A 21,118-nucleotide genomic window follows, 5' to 3' on the forward strand; every position below is an offset into this window, starting at 1 on the left:
CCGGAGAATGAGCGATGCCTTCGCGAGCGGTGATGTTTTACGGCTGCACAGTTGTAATGAGCAGCACCTCGTGGTCGAGTATCCTGATCAGCCGTCAGCCCTGTGTGATTGATGGATGGATGGGCGGATGATGGTCCACCAAGAAAGCCAAAGAGGAGAATAAGCAAGCAAGAACATGGCCATTGACGGAGAATCAATCAAAAGCATGAGCGGTGGTTGTAAGTGGTTCTCCGAGCGCCACTGGAGACCCGGTGATCCAGTCCTCTCTATCTAGCTGCAGGTGAAGCCCTCGGCCGCCCGCCCCCCGCGCCGGGACCACTTGATAGAATTTCCGAGGTGAGAGTTTGCTGAGTAGGTATCCGCCTGCTACTCGTGTCGGCGGTGAATGTAAAGGAAGGATGACTATACGTGACCACCTAGGCTCATCACGTTGTACTATGGCAATTGCGCGGTGTCTCCTCCGGTGGGAGGACAGTGAAAGTCAAGAAGCCACAGGGTCTCAATACATCAACCATATCGAATCGCATCCCTTTTCAGGAGTTCCTTTTTCGAAAGATTGATGTCATGGAAGGGAGCGTGGGCCCCGAACTCGTTTTGGAAACGCTGGCATTCCACATGCTTCATGAGAGGCTTCAGGTTCACGATCTAGCATCCCACTATTGATTGAAGGTTTTCGCCATACTTGATTCCATTTCATCCTTACAGGCTGATGCTAGTCAGGTGAATGCCGACTAGTAGGGCGTCAAGAAAATCTTTGACTGCGCTCCTCACGTACATCGTGATAACTTCCGTATTGGGTTGCCCATGTCTGGAGAAGGATCCGAAGGGGTTGAGGGAGCACCTCTCTCCGAGTCACTTGCCACTAAGCAGTACTTCTTCTCTTCTATTGCCAGGAGACTCGACGAGGAGTGACTGACTGACATGGCCACTTGATTAGGTTCGCTTATGCTGCTGGCAAACGAGATCGCTATTGAGTTATTGAAATTCAAGACGTGATTTTGGGTAAAGCGACCGCTCTCACGCAGACCTGACTTGTTGTCTTCTTTTTCTTCCCTATATCCAACCGCCTGTGCTGTGGGAATTGTACTGACGTTCTGAATTAAAACTTTCATATCGTCTGCTAGGCTCGCGCCTATTCAAAAGACCTTGTCTAGAACTCATAATCTGTTGTCAACAAAGCTGGGGTTATGCTGCTGGACTCACTCTCTGTGGACAACGAGTGGTATCATAGAACAGCTTTCAAAAGACGTTATCCAAGCGTAGAGTGGCTTGAGACTCTGGGCGTCAAATGGTCCAGCATGTCTTGACGTCGTTAATGGATTGGCCACATCTTATTATTGTAGTGCAGATATCTCTGTCACAGTAGACTTGTTATAAACTACTTTGATAGGGCGTTTTCTGACCTATAGCCATCTTGTCTTGAATCTTGTCTTGGTCGTCTTCCACTATCTGTTGCTGCCGAGCGTATGCCGCGCGTACACAAGGGGAGAGAAGCCAGAAAGGTAATTGCATTATTCATCTTCATCTTGTTCCATACGCTGAGTCGAGTAGTTGCTTTTTGTGAGCATTATTATTAGACTGCCGCGAAACAGTCTCAATCACCCCATTTTAACTTCTTCATGAACGTCGATATGCCTGCTCTGCCCGTCTTCCAGAAGCGCTTCCTCGGTCAGAGCACACGGAATCTCACGAGTGCGGAGAGCAGTAGTAGCATCCCGTTCCTCGTTTCCTTGCTCAAATGCGCGGCTGAGGATATCTCAAACGTGTGTTCATCTGACGGGATTTTGACATTGGTCAAATATGAACAGGTTGTTCCTGTAGCATCCACGTGGTGTTCATTGGCATAAGCTCGATTACCGTCACGGGAAGATAAGCATTAAAGGCAGCATCGTCACAAGTCTCCGCCGCGGCCAGGTGAGCTTGACTTGAGTGAAGTTCTCGAAGGCGGGAGCCTAATGATGCCAATGGCTTTGTTATATGGGCGATGTCACATAGACATACAAACCCTCGAATCACATACACGGAATGGAATTTGTGAAAGACACATACCCTATCCCTCTACCCATCAACTCTGCCGTATTCTTCACGGAATGAGTGAACAATTGGAGACAGCACATGAGAAACCCGAGCATTAGAGCTATTATGGTACGTAGTGACTGTCAACTGAAGTATGGCAAACATCCTCATAAGCTCTACCAGCTCCCCGAATTTGTGCAAATCCTGCAATCATCTCATACCGCGCTGCCGGATTCGAGACCTTCAGCGTCTATAACAGTTTATTTATACCATCCATTCCAGGCCTCCTTCCTTATGATTACAAATCACATGTCGAGATCCGCCTGTGGACGAGGCCTTACGGGCAGTTAGTATCCTTTCTCTTTTGACCTACGTTGAATAAGGTAGGATAGCAAACGGTATAAATACAGATTTTGTGAACTCCCTGGTACCAAGATCTCCTCTCCAAAGAACTAACCCGCTTGTATGCACCGAGAACCAGAGGCTGTGAGACGCGGTCCAGGGTTTTGTTGTTTCGGATACTTTAATGCCCAGCAGAAAGGGTCTCTCACCTGGACAACTACAGCTTCATCACAAAGGGCTCCAGATCTCATCTCAGTACCCGGATACAGGCTTCGCAAAAGGTCCCAAGCAAAGTCCTCATCAAAGTTACGTATCCGTCCCCGGCAGAGGCTAGCGCATCGACTCTGCCTAGAGCTCGCTCGAAAGGACAGACAAACATTGTGAGTCATCTCACAACTATCGTCAGACCGAGTACGATGGACGGACTTTGCTTTCCTCGAGTCTCCTGACACCGACAACCTCCTCATACCCGTATCACTCCTCGCCTCTTTACCAACCTCGGTTCACATATACCTCAATGAGAAAAGCCTCACATCACTCCATCGCAAACCACCCAGTCCAAAGCTAAGCGGACAAGCCTTCCCCTTCGGAGGAAAGCTTACGAAGAGAGTCATCATCTATTTACCTCATGACGCAGCAAAAAAAAAAGTGTCATTCACGCATGACTTGCACAAAAGAAGACACAAAATTTCCTTTGTCCCTCCACACCCCTCCTCCTTCCTCACCTCTAAGCGAGGCCAAAAATCACAATGGCAACCTCGCTTCCCGAGCAAGGAAGACCAGGCAGAAAACACCACGAGGCCTCAATGACGATGATTCATGCAAACAGTTGCTTGCCCACACGCCGCTGAGAAGACCATATTTAATTCTTGAACCAAAGCTAGCTAGCCTCGGGTCTAAATCGGCCTCGCTGCCTCGCGGCCCCGCTGCCTGCCTGTTTGCCTGCATGCATGTGTAGCCAGCCATTGCAGAAGATATTCAATTACCTTACAATTTGTACACACATCATGAGATTACGTACAACGCATCAAAAAAATCAAATAACACTCGGTAGGATTCGGCAACGGTTTAAACTCAGCCTTCATCCTCACTTCCTCAAAGACAGCCTCGGCCCACGGAAAGTCAGCCTTGGTAACAAAGCCTCGCAGCCTGACCACTTCTCCAAGGGGACTGAAAGACAGCCAGACTGCCTGCCTGCCAATATGCGCAATCAAACAAGCTCGGCCCTACGACGCTGCATATCTGGGGAGCCAAATACAATATTTTGCGCATGTTGCACAGTGGCAATCCTGCCGTGCCGTGATTGCGGCGTCATCTATTCCGCAAGTGACTGGAATTTTGGCTTTTGTAACTCTTACAATTACTGCAACATCCCCAGTCTGCCTACTGGGCGCTCCATCTCTAATGACCTACCTACCTGATGTTTCCATCAAATGTCGTCGCAGCAAGCCAAAATAGACAAAACACAGCCACAGAAGGCGGCTGAATCAAGCGCCGACCACTCTGGACGTGGACGCCTTTTTTTTTGCCGACCATATTGCTCTCGCTTGCTGAGCTGGCGTCTTCTGCGCCTGCGCCTGCGCCTGCGGACGCGCGCCTACTTGATGGGGAGGAGCCGCGTCCGCTGTGCCTCGGTTACCAGCAGTCCCATCATGACCCCTTTACCTTGTTCGAATCGTGCTAAATGTGTACTCTAAATAAATTACAAAGACCCCGAGAAAGGTTGTCGCGAGTCGTGTGCGAAACCCAAGATCTGGGGCAAAAGCATATCCGGCGGGGTGGGGGAGGGAAGCCAAGAGGGTCGCAGTGAGCAAGCTGTCACGCGCGGGAGCCGGATGGGGTGGGTGGTGCAGAAGGTTCGGATTGCGCAAAGCGGGAACTGTTGCAGCTAATCGACAGTTTGACAGTCCGGACACCTTGTCCCGTCCATTCGGGCTCGCTTTCAACGGAAGACGTCGGGTTCAGAGGCATCGTAGGTTCTCCGTCCAGTCCAGTAACAGCTGCTCTTCGGGCCTTTCTCCCCCCGCAATGGCCACATTTGCGGTGATAAGGACAGCACATCATAAGAGTCATTCTCTATGACGGCGAGATAGGTTGCTGACACGTCGGCGAACCGGTGACTAAATCGTCCACGCTGTCCCCCTATTGCCGACACCGGTCCTTCTTCCCCCACATCGTTCTTTCTGTCTGAGGCCGCTGGAGCGATTGCGCGCACGCGTTGCTACCTGGAGACTGGCGAGCTGACAAGGGCGTGTGTCGTGAAGTTTACGGATACACGATGGTCGCGTCGCCGTGCTGGTCCATCCCCTCCAGCCTGTCCCAAGGGCAAGGGGTCAATCGGCCGAGGTTGGGGCACTTTCATCCTCGCATTCTGAAAACCCCATGCTGTCCGAGGGGCTGCTTTTGGCTTCATGACGTCTAGAGCAGGACCAAAGCTGGGTGTCAGCCGCCCGGCGCAGGGGGATTCAGATCTGAGATGAGATTCACGCCATAAGCCCATGCAAGGCTACTGCTCAGCTGCCTCCGCGTGAAGAACTGCACAATAGATGAGGATGGCTGGGCAGCCTGTTCGCGATGACCTTTTGGAGCGTTTCGATAGGCTGTCGAGCCGAGCCAAAAGGCCAATCAGCAGGGCCCCCCATCTTGTTCCCTTGGTGATTTGCCTTGCGGTGCTGGTGAAGTTGGGGTCGCAGACGGGTCGTTTGTGGATGACATCCAATCCATGCTGCTGCCTGGTTCAGGATTTGGGAGGAGGCCCCCAATGGCTTGGTGATCCCTCGCCCGTGGGAAGTGGGTGAGAGCGGTCACCAGGAATAGATAGAGATCCATCGAGGTTGCTGAGTGGCAAGGTGATTCGCCCGTCAGCTCCCCTCCAGGCCCACTTCTCATGCGAGCATGTCTCATCGACTGGCTAAGGCTGTGGATGCCTTGGGTATTCGGATAGGCGTCCGGAACTCCATCTTTGACGCGAGCTTCTATCCAAAATCCATATGAATGACAACGCAAGGAGCCGGACTCTGGACGCGGCTGGAATGGCCTTCAGATCGTTAGTAATGCCGCCTGCCGAGCTGAAAGGTCACGCGAGGCGCCGCTGTCGCGTCTCCATCACCTCAGCTTGCGGGTGGCCGTGAAACCAGGCCCAAGTTCCAAAAGACTGCGCCGCCAGCGCGGCCAGCGCCAAGCTGTCTTAGTGATGGCCTCGCAGAATCGAGGATCGAGGGGGCGAGACGCCATTAGGTGATCTGACTGCTCACGAAGGTTCACACCGTGCTTACAGGGGGAGAAAAAGGCAAACGTCCCAATCACCGACACTTCCGGGGCCGCGGACGGCTCTCCACTCTACCTTGGGTGCTTGGCTTCAGATGCGCTGGGGTTTACGACTTGCATCCTCTCGAACTGACTGATCAGCATGCGCAGGTTCAGACGACCTCACCAGTTCACACATTAGCCAGACGGGGAGGCACAATGAGGGGTTCCGTCCGCCACCAACAGCATGCCTAACGTCAACATTGGCGAAGCCTCTCCCGCTAACTCGCTTGGGGGACGGCAAATCGCCAGCGACGAAGCGTGACTGAAGCCTAGTGGCACAACCGCCTCCCCACAGTTAGTGACTATGATTGAATGGCGTCGACGAATGACAATATTTCGATTTGACAAGCGCTGTTTCTGTGGGATCACGGTGACGGAATAACAGCAGACGTCTCCCCACAGCATCGAAATCTCCGCATCACGGGGTTGAGATGTGTGGTTGGGTTTCTCCCAAACACGTCGACCTACATCACCAATAATTCACCATCAAGTGATGTCTGCATTTCCACGATCCCCAACACGCGGGGTATTCCGGGTGGGATGATCTGTCTCCAGGGGACACGAGGAGATCACGGAAGAGCTTCTCGCTATCGCCGATGACTGTAGGGGAGGAATCGGTATTGGAGGGTTGTTGGTGTCGCCCGTCCTTAGTCATGCTGAACAAAAGCGAAATTGTCGCTCGGATGAGCTCTCGGGCGGTGCTGAAACCCAACGCAATTCCCGTCAGGGGGTGATCATCACCCCATATGTTGCGCCAGCCGAGCTAGAAAGCCGCGATCTTCTCGAAGCCTTCCGCTTTAGACCGCTCGAGGCCTATGGTTGGTCTGGGCCGACCGATTTTCTCCAGCAGGCAACCAAATTTTGTCTCGGTGACGCCTTTGGTGTGTCGCACTCCTGTCACTCCATAAACTATTATGGTGTGTTGTTCGAGATTTGAATGCGCACCGAAAAATTTCTTCATGATCCGGTGCAAAATTAATGCGAGCTTTACCGAAAAACTAGAACAGCGGATGTGCTGCTATCAAAACATCCGGTTACTTGGTTGCGCGCCCGGTTGTTCAAGCCTTCGTGACCGGGTGGTTTGCTTGAGTCGTGTGCATCAGCCGCGCGGCAAACCACGGCAGCGGCATCCTGCAACTTCCCGCCATCATCTACTGTCACTGGCAGTATTGTGTCCCGCTCTATGACTATCGCGAACATGATACGGTCATAACATGGGCCCCGGGAAAGCCCCTTTTCCCACGGGTCCGTTGAATCGAGGTATTCCGAGATTCCACGGACATGCGCTCTCCCAAATGAAGCCTCGCTTTTCTTTTCATGCCATGGCAGTTTTGGTAATGCCAAAACTCAGACCTCCTTGCCGCCACCACCAAGACACTCCGGGCCATGAGTTGTGCCACTTTCGTGAGCGCTGCGCTGCTCCTCGTAGTGAGAGATGGGTTGAGAGCCTGACCTGCCAGATTTGACTTATCAAGGTAACAGGATGGCCACGTACCGGCGCTCATTGGTCTAGGGGGATCACGGATCGGAGGAGGCAAAGGATGCTAAGAGCCCACTAGCTACCTTACGACCTGGACAACAGGTGTACCTCTTTGCAAGGCGCACACAGGGCTTTGGCTGGAGAAAGTCCATCCACCGCAATACAGTGCTGCTTCCTGGCTTGAAGAACAGCGCCACGTTGTTGTTCTGCTCTCGGAGTAAGCTCCTCGAGCGAATGAAATTCCGGAAAGACAACGGTGAGAGTCCATCCAATGACTGCCAGTTGTCTGTTGTTCGCCCCTCTTCATGTTCCCTTCATTGACGCTGCCCTGCATCCAAGATGGCAATGCTAGATATATTGAGAACAGCCCTCCAATGATGGTCTGCCGCGGAGCTGAGCGGGGCAGGCTGCGACAGAGGTGTGTGACATGGCAACATCACTGAAGCTGCAGAAAGCCTGCAGCTTGCAGCTAGACCGAGTGATGCCTGCGAACTGCACAAGGGGGCGGTGGCCAGGTGACGGCATTTGGAGGCAAGCAGACTCAAATCTTCATGCCCCCCTCCTCCCGCCTTGGGGAGCTAAACTTGATGCCATTCCCAGCCCCCAACTTCAAGAAGAGATATGGCCCCAGAGTCGCCTTGGTGGGGACACTTTATGAGACGGTCGGACTTTCACGGCGTCGACCCTGGCCGTGTTCTGCGCAGTGCTTGACAGGGTGCCCTCGTTCACTGTATGAATAAGCTGGGCAAAGATGCCAAAATTTGCAGGTTCGGTACGAATCGGAACGAATATCGTGGTCGCCGGGGTCTAAACTGGCGGTCGGTCTCCCGCGCGCCCATTCCCCAGTTCTGTAGTGCAGTCCGGCGGGCCAGATGAGTCGGTACGCGCAGTCCATGTATCAAACGTGACAAGGCTAAGAGCACCGGGCGAATAAGAACCGTCAGCCGTCTAGGACACTCAGCACTGATTGGGTGTTTGTCTTTCCGTCAGCGTTATACTTTGTGGCAAACAGAGAGCTCCCTGTCCTCCCTGCCTTTCCCGATGCTCAGTTGCTCTGTTGCTTTGGTGTTATCTGGTATTACCCCCAGCAAAGTAATATAGAGCATCCATGCACTGTTTGGGTGAATTGTGCACATTGTGCGCCTTCCTCAAAATGGAGATATGCAGGGAGTGGGGGTCAACACCCAAGTACTACTTCAGGTCGTTCCAAGTTCCAAGTTCCAAGTTCCATTGTGATTGACCTCGCAAAAGTATATCAGAGTTGCCGCCTGGGATATTTTGGGGTCTCTGTTTGAAGGTCAAGTGGGTGTAGTATATTGGAAGGTTAGGCAAGAGCGATGCATGACAAAGATGTCATGGCTTTACCAAGGGTTGAACAGTCCCTTTGAAGAGTGGGTGGCTTCGTGCTGTTTTGGAAGACAAGCTGCGTCTTTCAGAGAGGATGCGACGTGCACATGAGAATGTACACAGAGGAGACCATGAGGCTAGAGGCGCAGACGGGATCCTCGGATCGTGGGAGGAGGGACAAGACGGCCATATCGAGATATTATTGAACAGTGAGGCTTGGTCTGTGGAGCCTTGATAGACGATACGTAAAATGAAATGAATGCTGGTGACAGTGTGGCTGAATCTGCCGGATGCGACCTGTTCCATTGTCCCCGAGACGTCCGTGTTTTGCAAGAGTCCAAGTGGTGCATCCGTATCACAGTAACTTCGTAGACGGGCTGACAAAGACGTCAAGCGGCTGAGAAATCGCCCCTGGGATCAAGAAAGCGCCGGAGACGCGCAACTGGCATGTCGTGGCCCGTAAGTGTCTCGTCAAGCCCTTTTTCGGGACTTTCAAATCTACCAATACAGCTTTGAATCTGAAGCGGAGTTTGTGGCGGAATTTGAGGGGGCGCACTTCGGTGTCTCGGGGCTCGAGGATCCACTGGGTCCTCACGGGAGCCCGCGCGGTATCCGTAGCTAGGACCTCTTTCTCGGCGACGGTTTGTCATTTCCAGACTCGCAGAGACTACTGAGCCACTCGGCATTGGGCAGTGACTGAGTGCGTATGAGGTCACTGGCCAGGGCCGATTCTGAGGTTCCCAGGACCCGTACAGAGGCCCATCGTTCCTGTACGGATACCTGATGGGGACTCCGGGCGTCGACATCGGCAGGAAGTGCCGTCGGCTCTCGAGCAATAGTCCGACAGCGAGATTGGAGTGATATCATCGTTGGACGCGTCTGCGGAATTTCGGTGGAAGAGCTCTCGCGATGACAGGCCATGATGTCCTTGGAGATCGCTCTGACGTTGGAAACCGAGCAGTGGTATTCCGTACATTGAGTCTGCGCCGTCAGTGGTCAGGTCAATGTCTGGAGACGGACGAACGTGGCCATGTGAACTCGGCTTAGCAGCTCATCGAGATCCCCGCACAGCACTGATTGGAGCTGACGCTTTTGTATGGTTCGTGCGCGTGTCGGTATCTCTTGCAGGCGGTTTCTGGCTGTGGCTAAGGTAATCAGGGGCGTCGCGGTTGGCTGGCTTACTTGCCCCGATTCCCCGATTCCCCGAATTCTGAAAGGGTGTGTAGTAGCATGATGAGAGAGGGATGAGACGCAATTCCTCTACCCTATTCCTCCTCTATTCCTTCAGATTCAAGTTTGACCACCCAGTGGCGAGACTTTGGGCGAGACAACAGCTGTTGTCAGCCGATTCTTTGCAGACTGTCGCGTGCGCTGGGGACGCATAGGATCGCTTGCAGTTCGCCGGGTAAAAAAGAGAATATTGAATAACAAACCGTGGTGATGGCCGGACTCGTGATACCCTCATCAGCACAAGCCATGGCGTGTTCATACTCGTACGAGAGACACGGCGCGCTTCATCCCAAGGTTCCAAGGGTTATCGAGGGTCTGTGTTTACTTCATCCTGCGAATCTGCGTTTATGCCTGGTGGGCCTGCTGGATGGACGGAGGAGAAGGAATGGATAGGGTTGTGAGGGCGTCAATGTCTGCAGAGTTCATGGCGCACGAGGAGGATCAATTGCGACGGCGTAGCGGAGAGGGGCTTGCTGGTCAACGATGACTCTTTTTTCTTTCTGCCATCGTCCAAATTATCCCCTCCCCCCTGTTCCCCTTCTCTCCCTCCGTTCACACCTTCATACCAGACTCGTGCCTCCAATCATCCCCCCCCCCCCCCCCCCCCTTCCCCCCTGCTTCCCTGCTTGCCTGCCTTACCCCGAAGGCTCTTTCTCTCTCCTTCGACGCCCAGGTGCTCTTGCCTTGCCGGCTTGGGGCTGGGCAGCAGCAGCCATTCAGCGGTGCAGCTTGCCAGAAACCACAAAGGCTGGGCCACCGCAGAGGGTGTGTTGCTGCCGCACACGAGTGGTCGAGCAGCCATTTAGGCTTGGCGGGGCTAACCCCGAACGACATGACGTGAAATAAATTTGACCAATCAGAAAGAAGATAACGAAGTGAGCAGCCACTTGGAAGTTGGCGACGGAAGATGCCAGAGCCAAAATAGTCGCGCAGAAGATTTGATGCAGGCCGCGAAGAGGGAGAGAGAGAGAGAGAGAGAGGGGGGCTTCAAGCTTCAAGCTGAAGCACCGGGCAGGAAGGCAGAATCCCCAAGGTTGCAAGGCATCAAGGGGTGGGATGAATGCATGGAACGAAGTGGAATGGGTACCTCACTTTACGCACTACACCACAAGGTCACAGTGTTGTGTTTGGTTTGGTTGGTGGCGATGGAAAGTTCGGGCATCATCTCGGGCTTTTGGGCCGGGTGGAAACAGAAGCAGAGGTACCTTACGCCGTACGGCCGTTGGGAGTCGGGACGGGAGGACAGGCACTGGAGCACGTAGGAATGCAAAATTTGGATGAATGGGGAGTTTGGGGCCTTGGGCATAGAACAAGCAGACAGGAGATAACGACCTTGGGAGCTTGGGAGAAAAACACTGGACAGGCATGAGAGGTAGATAGAGTGGGGTTTGGGGGATATGCAGCTGTCAATATGGGAGGGAGTGTGAAGCAAGAGGAGGCAAGGGGATTTGGGGGCATTGGTGTGTACTGTGAGAGAGGTGTGCGAGAGCAGCTGGATGAGTATGAGTATCCGTACCTAGCAGCAGAATGAGTGACGAGAAGCGTGGTCAGAACGAGAAAGAGAAATAGAGACGTGACACAGCGGATGAAAGTGTGAGTCTGAGAGCGATGAACAAGAGTGGAGACGGTGGCTATTTTTTTTTTTTTTGGTTTTCAATATGCCCCTCCATCCCGGGAAGGAGGACGAGGGTGGCCCACTTTGTATCACGATGCCGGCCAATGGAAGGACGGATGAAGAAAAGGCAGTGGACGGATGCTGAGACTCGCTGGGTGTTCCGGGCCCCGGCTGCATCCTCTCCTCTCTGCTTCTGCTCCTCTTTTCCCTGGGAACCCGAGTGAGGTGGTACCGTGGTAGCAGCGCCAGCAAGAGGTCGGTGCCGGTGCAAGTGCAAGTGTAAGTGGCAGTCTCCCTCTGCTCCCCTACCTAGACTCCCACCCACCCCCCGTGGCCCACACCAGTTTCCCATACCAGAATCCAGTGTCCGGTACTTCCTTCTATGTACCTTTCCCTGTCCCGTCCAATGTACCTTTTGCCTCTGCTATTTGCTCTTGCTCTTGCCTGTATCCATACCGTCGCGACGACAGAGGGTTAGAGAGGAGAGAGAGAGAGAGAGAGAGAGAGAGAGAGCGTGTGTGTGGGAGGGTGTGAGTGCTCCCCCAGGCATTCAAAACTATCGCCGCGCCCACATCGTCGTGCACATGTGTCTTCCCCCCCTTCCTTTTCCTTTTGATCCATCGAACAATCGCCATCGCCATGTTCGATTCCAAGGTCTAAATTCGTACGACAGCGACTCTCCGAAGTCTGCTAGACGTGCCTCTTCTCGGGAATCCCTGAGACGAGACTCTAGACCATCTCTCCGCTTATTCCTTTGTAACCTTGCTTTCTGGTCGTGTAGCAACACGCCTACGCCTACGCCTCTCTCCTCTCACTTCCGTCTCCCCCTCGCCAGCAGATCAATCACTCACCGTGTCCTAATCTACCGGATCCCTCTTCCTCGCCTCTAAGAGTCATCTCGGCCACCCTCGGTCACGTTACTCATCGAGCACCATCGCAACACATCACCAACACCAACACCATACGACAACCGCCCAACCCTCGCCATCCCTAGGCTCCCTTGTTTGCATCCGCAGCGGCATTCACTTGTTCCTTGCGGCTAACAAAGGCATTAACCTCCGGATACTTTTTATTTTCAGCTCCAGCTCCACCATCAGCAACAACCATCACGAAGCAGCCCAGGCACGCAGGCTTTCAATCCCTACTCCGCTGGGATATTTCGAGATCGGACTACGGCTTCAATAGAGTCACACGCGCCTTTCTCATCGTCACCCAACGAACCCTCTGCTGCCTACCTGCCTACAAGCGTTTCCACGCACCTCCTTAGTCTCCCAGTTACTCATTTCCTGCCTTTCAAAAAAAATTATCTCCGATACCCTGCAACTTTCATTCGGCTGTTACACATTATACTCATTCCTTTTTAATCATTTGCCCCGGCAATACCCACGACGACAATTCACACGACGATTACGACTCATCACTCAACCTGGCGCCTCACCAGCTGACCCAGCATCTCCTTCGCCACACTCCTCTGTAGTCGCAAAGAGACATCTCCATCCGAGGGACTCGAAGCACTGCCTGCAAGGTTAGTACCAGTCCAGATTGATTCCTGCGCCGCATACCCTTCAGCACACCAGTCAGCACAATTATGTCAAACGCCGCGAAAGTGGATGAGGGCCAGAGAGTGTGAGAGTGAAAGACAGACAGAGCGCGACCAGACTAGCGAAGCCAACTGCACCAGCAACCTGAGGTGGGCTACCTACCCTGCCTGCCTGTCACTCTTCTCCCCGTTGCCTCTCCTGGACCTCGAGAGCGATCACGCACTCAACCCCCCTGGTCCACCCCCGGGGTCTCCTTCTCGGCCTTCCCTAGGCTGCCACTGCCACTCCCACTGCCACTCCCACTGCCCTCTCTCTCTCCTACGCGCGCGCACGCACTTTACTTTCCCTCCACTCCCCTCCCCTCCACACTCCAGTCTTCACACCTGCCTGGCATCTGGAGCCACCTGCCTGGGCGGCAACCCAACCAGGCTCACCCCCCTTCGCCACCCCAAACCCGAAAGAGTCATCCACACCCAACCTGGGGCCCTCGAGCCAGACTTGAGCCACCCAAGGGGTCCTCCGACTTCGTCACGCCAGCCAAGTCGCCCCTCTGAACACGTTCAAGATACCACGGGCGGCGCAAAGGCGAAAAAGAGTCACACCTCATCCCACCTGCTTGGATATAACCTCTCCTCGCAGCCACACTTGGCTCGTACCTTGCATCCCCTCACCTCTCCCCTCACCCTTCCCTTCGACTCCGACCTCGCCCTCCTCTAATCATCACCACCACTCACCCTTAACCAACACCCATCACCACTCATATACTATACACCTGACTACACCGTCGCGTCGCATCCATGGTGGCTCTGCAGTAGCTCACTATATTATCAGGATCTATTAGCCCTCCTTATCAGATGCATTAAACCTACGATGCCTCTTCGAACTACAAAATCTACTCCAGTCGCCCGTCTTGTTTCGTCTTCCGGTTTGATCCTTCGTGTAACGTCGGCTGTGGACATTTGCGTCTAGTAGCCGCCTCCCCTATCTACGACTCTCAAAGACTTTACAGCAGTAGTTCCATGCTGTTGTGAGGTTTCGCGTTTCTGATACGGTATCACGATCTGCTCATACGAACCCTTTACGGTTTACCCGGTTGACTTAGCTTGACGGCGACTGGAGGTATCTCTTCCACATCGAAACCCCAAACGCCGAAACACCCTCCACCAATTGTATCCAAGATGACGTACGCCGACGATGACTCGTCGGCTTTCATCAGCACCTACCAAAGCAACACTTATAGCTCCTCGCTCGAATCCTTGACCTCCACATCGTCCGGCTCAGTTTGGTCTGCTGTATCTTCTCAGTCATCTACCTCGACATCCCCTACCAACACCTCCGATTCCGATTCCGCCGACGTATATTGCTTGTCGCGACCCTCGGCTGCGTGTGACACTGCTGTCAGATTCACGAGTCCTTGGGCCCGTCAACCCAGCCAGCAGGCTGCCGCTACCATCCCCCAGGAGTTGCGACAAAATCCTAGACGGACCAGTGGGAGTGCCACCCGCTCTGGAGCCCCTCCCACCCTGGTTCGCCAGGCCGAGCGCAAGGTCAACTTTGTCGACAACCTTGTCGGTAAGCAGTAATGGTGTATATGCGCAATAGATCAGACTCCTGACCCAGTGCTCCCTCTAGATTCGTCGACCCAAATTGTCGAGGCAATCTGGCCCCTTTCCTCTGTCGTGTGTCGCAATGAGCTTGGTAACAAGGCAGTGCTGCCACTGCGGACCTTTATCCAGGAGACCTTGCGCCGCTCCCGCACTAGCTACTCCACTCTCCAGGTTGCGCTGTACTATCTGATCCTGATCAAGCCCCACGTTCCGAAGCACGATTTCACCATGGAACAGCCCGACGACAAACAGGAGTGCCGCGCGCTTCAGTGCGGCCGTCGCATGTTCCTTGCTGCTCTCATCCTCGCCTCCAAGTATCTGCAAGATCGAAACTACTCCGCCAGAGCTTGGAGTAAGATTTCAGGGCTCAACACGGGGGAAATCAACCAGAATGAGATTGCATTCTTGCTGGCGGTCAACTGGAAGCTCCACATCACCGACGAGGTATTCCAGCGCTGGACAGAAATCGTCTTGAAGTACACCCCTCCGTCTCCCCCCGCCCCCGGAACTTCAGCCCAATGGTACGCCCAACAGAGCTCGAACTGGAAAATGGTCATTCTCAAGCTTAATCCTGAGCTGGACAATATCGAAGGCCTGATCCCTATGGTACACATCGCTCCCAGCTCTCGCACCTTGTCACGTCACCGTACCATGCTTCCGGCGGCGCAAGATGTTATGGCTGCGACAGGTGCTTGTGGATTGGGCTACGACTCGACAGAACTTACCCCCACCCCGCGATCCTGCCAAACCCCGAATATTATGGAGCCCGTTCCGGCCACTGTATATACCCCGGGCCGGCTGGCTCCCGCGCTTGGGCTACTTCCCACCCCGCGTCTGACACCCCAGTCGAGCGGATACAGCACTCCTGCCGTGAGTGCTGCGTCTTATCTCAGCAAGGGCAGCTCAATGGGCCTCGCCATGGCCCAGGCCTCCTGCGTAAGCGCAACCCATTGTCTTGATCGCTGGCCTGTTGCAAACACCTCGTCGCCTCAAGGTTACTTCCCCGTTCGCCGATCTTCTCTTGCAACCACAATCTCGACTGCGTCTTCTCCCGAATCGATGGTTTCTGATACCTCGCGCACCTCTCGCTCCTCCTCCATTTCATCTGCCTCCTCACTGGTCAACGCGCCGGCCCCTCTGGGTGTCCAGGCGCGATTCCGGTCTGCGAAGCTGTGCAGTGAGAGGTCAAGCTTGAGACCGACTATCGCCTCGGTTCCTGAAGACTACGAAGAGAATTGCATCACGTCTTCGCCTGAGTCTTACACTGGCCCGGTCGGCAGGCTCTGCGAAATGTCGTTGGATACTCCCTTGGCTCAGAGAGAACGTGAATTGGATGAGATGACTCACGACCCCGCGAACGACGCTGCTCGCGCACTTCAGGAGCTTCAAAACTACCGTTCAGACGATTCTAGTTCTATTGCCATGTCTTCGCGTAAGCGTGCTCGAGGTGTTTCGATTGTCGACAACTGTCTCCAGGAGAACGTTCGGGACATGCTTTCGGGTAATTACTCCGGTAAGCAGTGGACTCAAACTCTGGTTCGCACCAGAAATAGCCAGATGGGCACAAACGACCGAGGTTCCCCTCGTAAGCGCGTCTGCTGCGCCAGCGAAGCTGGTCCGGGGTACGAAGCCTCAATGCTTCATTCAATGGACGGATACCGCGGACCGGGTATGTGGGAGGGGATTCTCAACTGAGCACGTTGGGCAAACCTCCCGAGATACCCACAGGTCAAATGTTTTCCACAGCTTGACCCTCTTGTGCAATATCCTCCATTTCCTTTGTTAAAACGAAACCAAATACGGGGCGGCGGGGAACGGAAAGTGCTAATGATACCACCTTGGCGGTTCATCGAGTCCTTAGAACAACTTAGATGGCGTCAAGGAAAGGCACGAAAAGCGTGGTAATCTTTGCATGCATCAACGGATCAAGGCATATGGGGCGGTGGATGGTGAAGAAGATTTGTGTCGGCATTCTCGCCGCGATTGTGTTTGTACGATCACACTGAAGAAGAGAGTCGATTTGCGTTTTGAATTTTTTTGCGTTGTTTTGCAACTGGGAACCAAACGATTACTGGTTCTCGGATCATTTGCACTCTGGGATGGAGATGAAAGGGTCTTCCGAATCGAATCGCCCGCGATCAGAGTTTGGGAGAGTGTGATTGGGCGCTCGATGGAAGATCCGAAAGGGGCGACCAAAACGAGCCAACAGGAAACACGATCCTACTCGCTGCGAGCGGCGTCAGTCATCCGCCGCGGTTCATCGGAAATGTTTCATCACGAAAGAGGATGAGAACGACACAGCAGGTGTTACTACAACTTCACAGAAAGCGATGAAGCTATATTCGAGAGATTCATAGCTAGCTTTTGGACCATGAGACGAAAGTTGTTGCTTTGTCTGGCCTATCAAATCAATATCACCAGATTTGGGACCGAGTTTCCGTCTGTGTACCCTAGTGCTGGAAACAGCCTTGTTGACATGTGCTATTGTGAGAGCAGTTACCATAGTGTACCTGCCAATGCTAATATCAACGGAGTATTACCGATGAGCCCGTCTGTCGGCACGACTAATACGGTGACATTGGGTGCCTCTCGACGTGCTGAATAGGGGCTCTCGAAACGGATTTGGCAACGGCATCCCAGTCTAGATGGTCCGAGACGGAGAAGGGCCTAATGCGAACCTGGTCGATTGCTTTTGACTTGACCCTTGAAGAAATGATGAGACGTCATTTGGCGGCGGTGGTGGTGCTGCTACTAGGTACGCCCGACGGTTCATCGGCGATAACGCGGCGCGCGCGGTTGGGTGGAGTTCGTTCGAGTGAGCGAGTGTGAGTCATACCGCGCCCGTGGCCGCCGACGCGGCACGCTGCTCATCCAACTACACCACTACCAGCGGTTCACCACCACCCAACCGTCAGTTGCTGGTGGGTTTCCCGCTTGCCGCTTAAGGAAGTCCAGTATGGCTTTTTTTCCCTAAAGAGTTTTGCTACCCTACCCTGGTCACACATTGGGCGGTGAAAAATGCGGAAGAGGGTGGGGTTGGGCAAGGCAAGTTTTTACAGGTCTGTCATGTGAAAAGCGGTTTCGTTGATTTGTTTTTATTAATTTATTTCAGTATGCCAAGTGGCAAACTCACCACCTGGTTCTCATTCGTTTGGAGGACTGGCTACTCAGTCTGAGAGGGTCATGCGTGAAACGGTGCTTGGCGCCGTTTCGGGGTTCTCGGAGGAGAGGGGAGGGATGAGTATGATTCAGCATGATGTTGAACGGCATACCGCGATTCGGTAACAAGGAGGAAAGGAGGAGGAGTCCGTTTCCCTCTTTCTGTTTTGGAGTACGGCCCGAGCAAGCTGGCGAATAGACTAGTGTCTCCTTGCATTGAGGGGATTCACAAAGGGGTGGGGGGTCAAATGTCACCTAGTGGTGGAAGAACGATACGGGGAATGGTTATGGACTTTTGGTTATGATTACGTGACAGAAGAGGAAGCCTTACACGAGGGCTTTCGAGGCCTGGCCCTTCTTGGGAACTTTGGACGACAAGTGTCATCTCTGTTCGGACGGCAGGCTACCTTTGATGTCACGATGGGGCTCAAGGGGAAAAGCCTAGGTTGTGAGGTTGGATAGGATATTCGCTCGTCTCGGCCCGGTAGGCAGGCAGTCACTGATGTCGTGGACGGTGATGTTGGGGGGGTTTCTCATAAGGAGCAGGGGTGGGGGCGGTTTGTCAAGCGTTCAACGCTACTGCCTGGCCCTTCTCTGTCTGCCTGCTGTCAAATGTGATGAGGATGCAGGCATGCTAATTCTTGAAAAAGTTTCCGAGGGTTTCTTGTCTGCGAGAGGGTGTAAGTTGTAGGAGGCAGCAGGCAGTGGAGTGGACAAGCTTGGATGTGAAAATGTCAGATTTGGCTACACCCGATCTGGGACGCCGGAACGGGGGGAGGGGGAGGGGAAGGGGACAATGGCTTCCTTGCTTAATCAACGTCGGGGAAACCTACCCCATCGGTGTGAATGATGCCTTCCAGTCGGCGATTTTGGTTCTGAACCGGGTATCCCGGTGGCCTTTTTGGCCGTCTTGCTTACTCGGCCAGCGCAGAGCAAGCTCCTATACCGGGAATGCCATGATGGGAAGTAGATTGCTCAACGCCCAGCCCGATTCAGCTCACCGATGTTATCTCCAAGATGGTGTCTCGGCGAGATGGTTTGGGAGTAAAGTTGGCTGGATGTTGGTGTGGGAACACGTAAGTACGTGCCCGTGCCGCCTGTATACTCGGCGATGTGTCAAAACGCAGGCCGGTATCGTGGAGCGGTCCCCGAGAGATCCGGCGCTTGGAGGTGGACACATTTGGGATCAGGAAAATCTGGGGATGGTGTGTAGAGGGGAACAGAAGTTTGATGGCCTGTCATGCCGTGTTGCTGTTGCGCGCGCCCTTTGGAGCTGGGGTGAGATGAGTTCGGATGCCGCATGCCGGATCTGCGGGAGGGGTTACGGGTGAGAGACTGTTTCGGGCAAGTAGAGATGGTCTGCTTCTGCTGTTTATTCTTTGGTCACGTCATACTTGATGGTTTTTGGTGTGTGTCAAGTAAGAGCAATGAGCTTGCCAAGGCATTTTATCAGAGCATATCCTCCAGCAACTCTGGTCACAGGTTGATTGGACGTATGACGTGGTATCCATCAAGCCGAGCGGGCTCTCTTTCTCTTTGTTGGTAGCGTTGGACGACCGAAGAAGTCTTCGCGGAGGCCATTGAAACGTAGTGTATGTGTGTCGTTTGCTGACTTGCTACTCCCAAAATGGGAGGTTTCCTCGAGGTTCATCTAATCTTCAAACTGTCGTATAGCCATCCCTGTTTCTAGAAACCGCAGGAACGATGGTGTCAGTTTGGCTTGCCGTCTGTGAAATTATCGGATCATCTTGTACGTTACGGCATGTATGGTCCAGGTACATCCAATGGCTGTGGCGCGACTAGCACCTTCGTCATCAGACGATCAAGAATGGATATATGTGTGACGTTGTTGCAGCTATTGTCTATACAAAAACCGGGTAGGCGGTCTCTTCTGTGGACCGATATGTCTCAGGACTTTACACCGTTGGCACGGTACTTGGTTGAAGGATGTGTAGCTTCTTGTCTGAGTGTGATATCATTACAAAGATTTCACATCGTCCATCGCCGCTATAGACGAGTAGTTGAGCTGTAATCTTTGGGACTTCCCCGCCTGTGATCAATCTTTGCCAAGTGTTACTAAATCCTCCCCTCACGTCTTCAACCACCTCAGCTATCGGAGACTGATCCAAGCTGGTCCCCTACACATCTCTCAAATCAAAGTGTACGCGCATTTCATAGTTCTCAACAAGGGGCACTCAATGCTTTTCGAGGAGACCGATATTCAAACCGCAGTGGCTGTGTCACTGTTTCACGAACTGCAATTTGCTGCACTTTTGCACTTCCGTCTACAAGTCCGGAGGGTCGCTTAATACAACTGTGGGTTAGGACCTTCCATCCCAGCCTTTACTGATGTATATTTTATCCCAAGGAGCAAGTCATCGAGTGAGGATTGATTGCCTGCGTACAATTGCCAGTTCCTCAACTTCGCGGTCAAGGTTTGGGACTTCCCCGGGGACGACGGTTGATCAGGTAGTATGAGTGCTTCGTCTCTCTAGAAAAGCAGAGTTACTGCCCTGATAGGTAGCAAACCTCCAGTTGAAAAGCCGGTTCCTACTTTTCTACTGGCCCCGTGACAACTCTCACACTCTCAGATCAGCTGTGGTATGATAGCCTAAACGCTCGAACTCTCGAAATGTCTGTTCGAAACAGAAGCCATATCATCAGGGGACAAAATCAGAAGGCTGTAAAAGAAAAAAGTTGCGAGAATCGTTGAGGGTATCTAAAGCCAACTGCGCCCTGCTGATCCCAACACCGAGCGGGGCTTTGGCTCCGATCCTCCCCTTGGTGTAGTTGGTTCATCACGTTCGACTGTAATGGTTACATTGTCATCGAAAGGTCTCTAGTTCGATTCTGGAAGGGGAGAAAAATATGATTTTTTGTGTTTTTTCGCGATGGTTTGCTTCTAGAAAGGTTTTGGGAATGCTTGTGAGAAGGACAAGTTGCTCCTGTGCTTGTTGGGGAAGGAGAAGCCGGAAAGGACTGGTGTGGGGGGCTCTGGCAGTTGTGGAGACTGAGTGTTGAGTTGTGATGTTAAGAGTTCCCAGTGCAAAGTAGCAAATCTACTTACCCAGAGCTATGAGTGCAGAGACAACCTGCAGAGACAACTTGCAGAGATGATTTGGTGTCTTTGCATCCTCGTACCATTCTGTAAGCATCTATGCCTGCCTACTACTGGCATTCTTGCTCAAATTGTCACCACACAAGCGTGTCTCATTTGTATTATAACTTCGACGAATTCGTTACTACGGCCTAGGAACACATCGCCAAGTAAAAGAGTTGCTGTGTAGTTTTTAGTGTTCCGTTTTAGCTGATAAATAGAAAGGCATCGTCTTTACCCATGACAGGCACGCTCTCGTGTCTCTTTCAAACTCCAGATGGGACTTGACCTTGAGTACCTACTGTCTCTGCAATTGAAGAGGAATTTGACAAAACATTTGGGTTCAATACTTGTTCAGTACTCGGTTTTTAGCAT

General features: G+C 53.0%; 4 protein-coding genes across 4 annotated transcripts; 3 read left to right on the top strand and 1 right to left on the bottom strand.

The window, feature by feature from the left end:
* Positions 1-9,112: 9,112 nt before the first annotated feature.
* CORC01_01149 (uncharacterized protein) lies at positions 9,113-9,415 on the bottom strand (the record flags this gene model as incomplete). The annotated part of the gene is made up of 1 exon (XM_022612805.1): positions 9,113-9,415. One exon carries the CDS (start codon positions 9,413-9,415, stop codon positions 9,113-9,115), a length of 303 nt encoding a protein of 100 aa, XP_022480566.1.
* A 1,250-nt stretch (positions 9,416-10,665) lies between these two features.
* CORC01_01150 (uncharacterized protein) lies at positions 10,666-10,986 on the top strand (the record flags this gene model as incomplete). The annotated part of the gene is made up of 1 exon (XM_022612806.1): positions 10,666-10,986. One exon carries the CDS (start codon positions 10,666-10,668, stop codon positions 10,984-10,986), a length of 321 nt encoding a protein of 106 aa, XP_022480567.1.
* A 3,072-nt stretch (positions 10,987-14,058) lies between these two features.
* On the top strand, positions 14,059-16,182 carry CORC01_01151 (cyclin; the record flags this gene model as incomplete). The annotated part of the gene is made up of 2 exons (XM_022612807.1): positions 14,059-14,452; positions 14,513-16,182. The coding sequence occupies 2 exons, from the start codon at positions 14,059-14,061 to the stop codon at positions 16,180-16,182; spliced, it is 2,064 nt and encodes a 687-aa protein (XP_022480568.1).
* Positions 16,183-16,399: 217 nt separating this feature from the next.
* CORC01_01152 (uncharacterized protein) lies at positions 16,400-16,777 on the top strand (the record flags this gene model as incomplete). The annotated part of the gene is made up of 1 exon (XM_022612808.1): positions 16,400-16,777. One exon carries the CDS (start codon positions 16,400-16,402, stop codon positions 16,775-16,777), a length of 378 nt encoding a protein of 125 aa, XP_022480569.1.
* Between the last annotated feature and the right edge of the window lie 4,341 nt (positions 16,778-21,118).

The sequence above is a fragment of the Colletotrichum orchidophilum genome, assembly GCF_001831195.1.
Source record: "Colletotrichum orchidophilum strain IMI 309357 chromosome Unknown Scaffold_6.1, whole genome shotgun sequence".
NCBI lineage: Eukaryota > Fungi > Ascomycota > Sordariomycetes > Glomerellales > Glomerellaceae > Colletotrichum > Colletotrichum orchidophilum.